This window comes from Babylonia areolata, chromosome 7 (genome assembly GCF_041734735.1).
Source record: "Babylonia areolata isolate BAREFJ2019XMU chromosome 7, ASM4173473v1, whole genome shotgun sequence".
Lineage (NCBI taxonomy): Eukaryota > Metazoa > Mollusca > Gastropoda > Neogastropoda > Buccinidae > Babylonia > Babylonia areolata.
The window spans coordinates 47,203,286-47,213,100 of record NC_134882.1 but is presented as its reverse complement, the minus strand read 5'-3'; the positions used below and the strand labels follow the sequence as shown (position 1 = coordinate 47,213,100).

General features: G+C 42.1%; 1 protein-coding gene across 1 annotated transcript in view; it reads right to left on the bottom strand.

The window, feature by feature from the left end:
* Positions 1–4,540: 4,540 nt before the first annotated feature.
* Positions 4,541–9,815, bottom strand: part of LOC143284081 (ubiquitin carboxyl-terminal hydrolase 38-like) — a 62,564-nt gene continuing 57,289 nt past the window's right edge. The window contains exons 11-12 of the mRNA XM_076590715.1: positions 7,389–7,994; positions 4,541–7,008 (exon numbers count right to left, since the gene is read on the bottom strand). Of these exons, the coding sequence (XP_076446830.1) occupies positions 6,847–7,008; positions 7,389–7,994 (768 nt within the window). The 3' untranslated portion in view covers positions 4,541–6,846. The remainder of the gene's footprint in view (positions 7,009–7,388; positions 7,995–9,815) is intronic.

The window sequence follows — 9,815 nt, the reverse complement described above, 5'->3', positions numbered from 1 at the left end:
ACCATTGAGTTGACCCCTTTTAATGCCCACTCCATGTATACACCTTTTTTTTCCCTGTCAATTCATTGTCCATGCCTTATTTGTCATTTAAAAAAAAAGAAAGAAAAGATTTTGCAATATTCATGACCACAAATGAAATTATAACAAGTCTTCGCATTTCACCCAGTGATGTTCTTTGTCAAGCCAGCATATTATCTTGATTGGTATTTCCAAAAGATCAGTCAGTCATTTATGACACAAAAGTCTTGGATGATTAGCGAAGTTGTTTGTATTGTATGAAAAAGATTTGTCAAATGCCATAAACCTGACACCCGAGTTTCCTCCTTTTTGAAAAAAAAAAAATCATTATTATTTGTTTTTTAATCATGTGACAATATGTACCAAATCACTTTGGACAGCAACATGCACAGGGGACACAAAGTTTACATATGTGACCTCATTCACCTCCACATCATGTGCACATTTGCTGTTTTGTGGGAATCCCATTTTTCTGTACATCAGATCTTGAACTTAACACAGGAAAAAACAAGTGACATGGTGTTGGTGATGGTTTCCAAATTATTTCATACACATATAGTATAAATATACAGGTGACAAAGAAACACTGAAAAAAAAAAAAAAAATGTTGTGAGAAAACCCAGATTAGAGCAGCTGGTGATGTTTCCTATGGTATTCCAGAGCAAATGGTTGATAGATTATGGGGTTTGCCACATACTGATGTGAACAGTCACCATTCAGCTCACAGATGTAGAGACATAATGTGTGCTGCTGAGTGAACATCCTTCAATACGTACCACAGCATCTGCTGCACAGATTTCTTCTTCATGTTTGAATTGTTCGTCATCATCAGTTTGAAACTCCAGTGTCAAAACTGTTCAACCATAATCAATCAAAACTTAAAGAATACTTGTGGATTTTACTTCAAGAACCGTAAACAATCAAAACATCTAAAAATGATTGTGGATTTTAGTGCGGATTGGTAATTTCAAATACCTTTAAGACATGAGGCTGAAACCGAGATGTGATCTGGAGAAAATAGTTCATTGATTAAATATACTGGTCCCATTTATTATAAATATATACAGATCTGTATGCTTTGTATAGTATTCAGAGAAAAGAAAGATGCATTGCAAAGCTGATCATAACTTACACTGTTCACAATCAACCAAACATAACGTATATAATACACTGTTTGGATTCAGTCCCAGTGCATAGATAAAAATATTGGTATCTTCGTTCAGAATCAGCTTTCATGCACAGCTGGATATAAATACAAATAATACTTGCTTCTGGTTGAGACAGACATGAAAGATGAGGCAATGAACTGTATATAGAGCTGCTTAGTTAACTGACCACATATCCAAAACTCACTGTACAACATTCCCCTTTCAGTAATGTTCGCATTGTATCACAGGCTCGAAACCCCCCAAAAAAAACAAAAACAGAATGTGCTTTGATTAAAAAAAAAAGAAAAAAAAAGTTAAGCAGACAACATACATAAGAGTAAATGTAATCTGTTACCAAGCTAAAGAAAACGGGGCTCCATTAATCTATAAATTAAATGAAACCAGAGTTATTTAGATGCAAATCTTTGGTGAATTAGAATTTAGGAGAGAGGCCTTTGAATGCTGATAACAGGCTCCTTTCGCCAGAATTAGTAGACAGAAGAGTTGCAGACTGTCATATATATATATATATATATATATATATATATATATATATATAAAATGGCAAAGCTACTCTCATAGTGTGTGTAGCTGGGATTTGATGCTGCTCTGTGGAATCCTTGTCAACTGGCCGTAGACGTTTAGAGAGAGAGAGAGAGAACTAAGCTGGAGTAAGACTGCAAGGTTGCTGTGAAAAATAACTGATCCCATGTGCTTGTTACAACCGTCAAGAAAGAGCACAGGACGCCCAAAGCTTGGAATCCAGTCCCCAAGTCTGCTGCACTCTCTCTGCTGGCAACACCATCCCAATTAACAAATGGATAAAAAAAATCAGTCTTCACTGATTGAAGAAATACGCTAAGACTAAGATATTGTGGTTTTGTCAAGCCTAGTATTATCCTTTCCCTGGGCATGGGCAGCTCATACATGCAATCAGTGATTATTATCATTATTGTTATTATCATTATTACTTTTTTTTATCATTATTACTTTTATCATTATTATTATTGTATTCTTTCTTCAACAAGGAATGCCCTGTTGCTGCACATTTCCAGACGGTATACACTGGTGCATGGCTTAGGGTTGGAAGATGGAAGATCGGAATTACGTTTTGTGTGCGTTGGTTCAAGTATATAAAAGCTATGATCACTGGAAATGTCTCTCTCTTGCGCTGCCTTTTGTGTGTGTGTATCTCATGCACACATGCTTGTGTACATGCATGCACATTCACTCATGTACATGTTTTATACTTCAGTACAGTGTGTATTCAGAGTGTGTGACCAACGAGTTAAACAAGCAACTGAAAGATTAAAAACACTGATAAGTTATAATGCAACAGAGGAGTAAAATATGACCTCACACACTTGCATATATATATTATAACATGCGTATGCAAGCATGATCAGCATAAAATATTTCTGTTTATTTATGTATACTTTTTGTATGGAACACATCGATATCAAATAATCAACAGAATGAAATATACCTGTTCAGACTTTCCAGTATCTTTTTTTCCTCTTTTTTTTTTTTTTTTTTTTTTTTTGCTGTTTAAATGGTCTGTGGTTCAAATCAGATCACCGGAAATTATACAACAAATATATGTATGTACATTTTTTTCGGATTATAACAAATATTCATATATTGATATAAAATGTTCAGATTACAAACAAAATATGACTGGGATTTATACAGTTTATACATGTGTACATAACTTCAGATTATAGATGATACACAACTTCATAGAAAAAAAAGATTATATTTCCCAACTGCAAAACACGGGAACAACTGGGACAGGCTATGCAGCAGGACATACAATATATATTACCACAGTTAAAATAATCAACTGATTACCATTGTGTCAATAATCTACAGCTGATTACCATTATATCTCTAATCTACAATAGATTACCATGGTTACAATAATCTGATTAAACGAACAAGATGCATTGGGTAATGTTGCACCCATGAATTAACAAGGAGGGCAGTAAATGTCACAGGTGTGAATATTGAGCAATGCGAAGGAAACAGCTTCAGTTATACTGTGGGAAGTAAGGAGACTGGGATGGGGTAGGGGAGGGGAGGCAGATAAACAATATCACATGAGAATGAGAATTGGAAATTTAATGGGAAATTTAATCCTAAGAAGAAGAAAAAAAAATCAATCAAACGCTAGCAACAGCTTGAACTTGACCATAAACTGTTATGATAAAAATCAATGATAAAATAGGGTGACATTGGCTATGTTCATTATTCAGGAACTTCAGTCATAAAATTTTATAAATAAGAGAGAGGGACTTTTTCTGTTTAAAGTCTACTGTCGAAAATATGGCAAAATAAAATGTTTCTGGACACTTGGAGCTATTCTTCAATTATTAAAAAAAAAAGAAAGAAAAAGAAGCTTATTGCTGAAACGGTCGACACTCTTATGCTCAGCTTATCCTTCCACAAAGAGTGCCAGCCTGCTTCAGTCCGCGGTAACTTTGGGCTTCTCTGGAATCACAGGCCACCAGCAGCCTCTTCCCTGTTCCATGTCACCACCTCCAGCCCCTCTAGGTCATTCCCATTGTCTTCATGTCAGTTTCCAGGCTTTGTTTCTGTGTCTTTCTGGGTCTGCCTCCCCCCACGCCCCCTTGCCCCCCCCCCCCCACCCCCCCCACCCCACCCTCTCTTGCCCCCACACCCCCTTCCTCGTCTTTTCCTGAATTACTCCAGTCAGGGTCAGGTTGTTTGCTGCTGCTGCTGATGATGATCCCAAGCGTAAGTCACTGGGTCAAATTCTGTACATTTTATGAGGCTTTTCTTTGTTCTAAGAGTTACACCACTGTTCCATCTCCACCCCTTTCTCCATTCTACATTTTTCATGTTTAGGATCATTACACTGGGTATATATCATCTTTGACACACGTGCATACACACACTCTCTCTCTCTCTCTCTCTCACATACACATCATCACACTTCTGTATCTTCTCACTTCTGCCCTATCATGTCATCTGCATGCTTATGGCCTTGGTAATGGTATATCATTTTGTGTCACACACACACACAAACACACATTGGTATATAATTTTGTGTCTTGCACACACACACACACACACACACACACACTCTCGCACACATGCACACACACACACACTGGTATCTCATTTTGTGTCTTGCCCACACACTTGCACACACACACACACACATGGGAGGTAAGGATCTATAAATGGACAACAAAATAACGCACACAATCTGTACAAAATGAAAGCTGCTCTGACAAAAAAACACACCGAAAAACAGGAAACCGGTTGTCTATTTCGACTGCCAGTGTGCACTGTACCAACACAACACACACTGCTCAGCACACACCTTTTATGAAAGACTTTATGATGAACATACTATAAAACATATATATTAAATATATATATAAAAGATGAAAAACGTTTCAGATGCTATTTGTACACAACAGGACAAGTTGGATCCTCTGCCCTTTAAAACAGTTTTGAAAATATACAGTACTGGAAATTGAGTTTATGGTAATGAGTATGTATAATACAGGTCCAGGGATGATTAATCTTTTAGAACTGTTATATACTAAACTCCTCCTCCTTTCCTTTTCGTTACACGACCGACATCGACTTGCTGATGATTCTGTCGTGGTTGATGCATGCTGGGTGTTTTTGTGTCTCCATAACCCACCGAACACTGACAAGGGTCACACTGGGATCTTTAACGTGTGTATTTGATTTTCTATGTGCGTGTACACAAGAAGGCGGTTCAGGCACTAAGCAGGTCTGCACATATGTTGACCTGGGAGATCGGAAAAATCTCCACCCTTTGCCCACCAGTCGCTGTCACCGAGATTCGAACCCAGGACCCTCAGATTGAAAGTCCAACACTTTAACCACTCGGCAGTTGCGCCCGTCAACATTGTTGTTTCAATTATTGTCAGTTTTTCTGAAAAAGAAAGCAGTAAATCGTACTTACGTCAATTATACTATAAAAGAAAGTTAATCTAAAGTCAACTGATATTCAAGTGCATGCGTGCGTACATGCATAAAGCTGCTAAATAAAATATTACCCCCCCCCCCCTTCAAAAACAACAATAAATAACACTGACTGTTGAGATCTCCAGCTGCAGTCAAGGTAAGACAATCGGAAAAAAACAACAACAACAACAACAACAAAAAAAAAAACGGAGGAAAGACTGTACCAAAATTGGAACATACAGAAAAAGGAAAATACCTGGCGGATGAATGGGGGAATGCATAGACTTGGGTTAACTTAAAAAGTAGCATGCTTTCTATTCATGAAATGAAACTCATCCACCCGTGGAGTGGTGGCCTAGAGGGTAACGCGTCCGCCTAGGAAGCGAGAGAGAATCTGAGCGCGCTGGTTCGAATCACGACTCAGCCGCTGATATTTTCTCCCCCTCCACTAGACCTTGAGTGGTGGTCTGGACGCTAGTCATTCGGATGAGACGATAAACCGAGGTCCCGTGTGCAGCATGCACTTAGCGCACGTAAAAGAACCCATGGCAACAAAAGGGTTGTTCCTGGCAAAATTCGGTAGAAAAATCCACTTCGATAGGAAAAACAAATAAAACTGCACGCAGGAAAAAATACAAAAAAAAAAAAGGGTGGCGCTGTAGTATAGCGACGCGCTCTCCCTGGGGAAAGCAGCCCGAATTTCACACAGAGAAATCTGTTGTGATAAAAAGAAATACAAATACAAATACAAATACCCTACATTGTCAGTCATTCACACATCCAACCCAACATTACAGGACTTAATAAGTAAAAATGAACTGACAGGAATGTTTGAAACAATCACACAAAGTACACATTTAACATTAAAATAACAAAGTACACATTTGACATTAAAATAACAAAATAAAAACAAACATTGAAAAATGAAATAAACATTGTCATTGATCTATGTAGAAAAAAAGTCCACCTTTGTATTTACAACTATTATCATAGTCTTTTCCAAAAAAATATATTACACAGCTGCATGGATTGAAAACACACACACACACACACACACACACACACACACACACACACACACACACACACAACAGCAACAATTTGGACACTGCTTGGTGAAGTTCAACACAGTATCCACACCGCAGGGCACATTCCTCCCTGCCTCACGCTGAAGCTCCCTGTGAGAAGAACTGTATCCACATTCCTGGGCCCCTTCCTCCCTGCATCACTCTGAAGCTTCCTGCGAGAAGAACAGTATCCACATTCCTGGGCCCCCTCCTCCCTGCATCACTCTGAAGCTTCCTGCGAGAAGAGCAGAATCCATATTCCTGGGCCCCTTCCTCCCTGCATCACTCTGAAGCTTCCTGCGAGAAGAACAGTATCCACATTCCTGGGCCCCCTCCTCCCTGCATCACTCTGAAGCTTCCTGCGAGAAGAGCAGAATCCACATTCACCGGCCCCCTCCTCCCTGCATCACCCTGTAGCTTCCTGTGAGAAGAGCAGAATCCACATTCACCGGCCCCCTCCTCCCTGCATCACCCTGTAGCTTCCTGTGAGAAGAGCAGAATCCACATTCACCGGCCTCCTCCTCCCTGCATCACTCTGAAGCTCCCTGCAAATCAAAGACCATGCCATCGACGTTCAGTCACCCTGCGCATCCGACCCCTTCTTTCTCCGACACCAGAGGACATTTTCTTTCAAGGAAGTTCAGTCAAAGCCTGTATTTCGCAGTGGACCCGTCCTGCCCGGCTGTTGGAGACACGGAGGATGCCTGCTCAGAGGTGTGGTCCAGCCAGCTGTCCAGAGTAATGGAGGTGTTGGACAGGGAGCGACTCCTGCCCGTCTGCTGCTGCTCCTTCGCTGCGTCCTGTTCCTGGAAAAGAGGAGGGAGGAGGCTGTTAGGATCAGATTCTTCTTCTTTCTTTGGTTTAATGTCTTTTCATTGTTAAGAGATATCAGACGGATCGGATCCGATTCTGTGATATCCCCTTTCCCACGTGAGCACATATCCCACATATCAGATTCTGTGAACGTGCATGCATAATATGTGTGTGTGTAAGTAAGTGTGTGTCTCTGTGTGCAAGTGTACGCATGCATATATTATTAGGACAGATGGACATTAGGACTGATACTTGTTTGAGTGTATGCATGCATGAGTACACATAATGATGTCTATCCAGTGTGTGTGAGAGCTGGGGTAAAAACAAAAGAAAAACAACAACAAAAAAACATGACAAAACCCAATCTTCTCACCTTCTCAAACACAGTGTTGTCCTGGAAGACAGCTTCGCGCATTTCTTTCCGCAGCCGGTCTTTCTCCGGCGACGAAGAAGAAGGGGCCTTCTGGGAATCCAGTGACAGCTTCTTGTACACCAGCATGTATGGCGTGTCGCTGGGGTAGCGCTGGGTCAGCTTGCTGAACGACGTGTACGCCGCGTGCGACACTCGCTCGTCGTTGAACAAGCACCACTTGTCCTCCAGAAAGTCCTCCTCCAGCTCGGCAGACTTGTCCATGTCTTCAACGGGAGATGCCGCCGCCGCTCTGTCCAGACTGTCCAGCACCGAGTCAACGTCCTGCGGCTCCGAGTGGCGGGCGTAGCAGTAGTAATGGCCGCACTCGGAGGAGGGTCCGGAATGCACGATCACCGAGCACAGTCCGTAGAGCTGCAGGTTGTCATGGGAGGGGGACACGTCGGGGGGCAGGTTGGGCTTCAGGTGTCGGAGGAGGCGGCTCCATCGCTTGGCCACTGCAGGGGAGGGGGTGGTGGTGGTGGTGGTGGCATTCTTCTGGCCGGAACCGTTGTTGTTGCGTGCGACTGGAACGGCCAGTGTCCGTGGGCAGGTCACCTCTCGAAATACCTGCACATTTTGCAATAAAACAACCAACAACTTCATCACGCTGAAAGAGAAGAGGACTGGGTTTCCTGACTCAGCCAAACACAGCAACAGAAACACTCATCCATCAGACAGTGTGTTCAGGTCACTCTCACCAGCTGTCGGCTCCATCCCAGTCTTTCCTGTCAGCTCTGATCATGGGGTGAAACGGGAAAGGTTTTGTGAAAGATGGATGGATTCTTTTCCCCTCACTCTCTTTCACGTGTGTCCTCTTCCCACGCTCACACATACGACACCTTTCCCCCTGCCCCCTCATAAACATGCACCCTTCCCCCCCACACAAACACACATCTCCTTTCCACACAAACAAACACTGGACTGCCCAAACACTCAACACATGAAAAAGCTGTCCTGAAGCAGCTCAACAACCACCTTTGTTTCAACGATCTCATCCAGCCCTTGCAGTCTGCCTATCATACTGACCACAGCATCGAAACCACTCTCCTCCACATCCTGAATAATTCACTGTTACTGTTAGCGTCCGACTCAGGACATATTTCCCTTCTCACTCTTCTCGGCTCGTCAGCCGCCTTTGACACGATAGACCATTCAATCCTTCTTTCCCGTCTCCATTTTACATTTGGTATCGACGGCACTATTCTCAACTGGTTCAAATCTTATCTCACTGATCGATTCCAGTCTGTCATCGTTGATAATTTCCAGTCTGAACCCGTTAAAATCGAACATGGAGTCCCACAGGGATCTGTTTTAGGCCCAGTGCTCTTCACAGTGTACACTGCTCCTCTCGCTGAAAATTTAATTATCAACCGCCATAATGCCAGTCATCATTCTTATGCTGATGACACTCAACTCCAGAAGAGTGATACCCCTGAAAAATTGTCGTCGCTCTTGCAAGGAACATCCGACTGCTTCCTTGACATCAAAACTGGATGACTCTAAATAAGTTACAATTGAACGCGGCCAAAACTGAAGCAATGATCACAGGAACTAAGCAAAAACTCTCTTCCATCACAACTGACACAATCAAACTTGGCAGTACATCCATCCCTCTTTCCAGTTCAGTCAGGAACCTCGGCGTTGTCCTTGACAACACACTGTCCATGCAAAAATTTATCAGTCAGACATGTCAATCCTGCTACTGTCAATTGTGGTACATCAGTTCCATTCGAAATATCTGTCCACCGACGCAACATCTAGACTTGTCGTTTCTCTCATTCTGTCTCGCCTTGACTACTGTTACTCTCTATTGTCTGGTTTGCCTGCTTCATCCATTCAGTCCCTTCAGCGCATACAAAACTCTACCGCCCTAAGGATCTGAGCACACCACTCCTCTTTTGCAACATCTCCATTGGCTCCCTGTCTCACACATAATAAAGTATAAGATCAGCACTCTATGTTATAAATGTACTCACAAATCTGCCCCTTCCGATCTTTGTTGCTGTCTTCACCTCTACACTCCATCTCGCTCTCTACGATAGGCTTCGGGTCCACTCTGTTTACACATACCCAGATTCAAACACTCCACTGTTGGCCACCGATCTTTCTCTGTCTCTGGACCTTGCAACTGGAATGAACTTCCTCTTTCGCTTTGTTTGTCAGGTCTCTGCACTCAGCTCTTTCAAGTCTGGCCTTAAAATCCCACCTCTTCCCAAGATAGCCTCCTTTCCCTACCTCTTCCTTGTCTTCAGTTTCTCCAGTTTTAGAGTTATGCATGCGTGTGAATGACTGGTGCGAAAGCGCTTTGATTTGTCTCTGCACAAGATTCAGCGCTATGTAAATATCATTATTATCATTACACATCCAACTCAAAAACACACACATGCA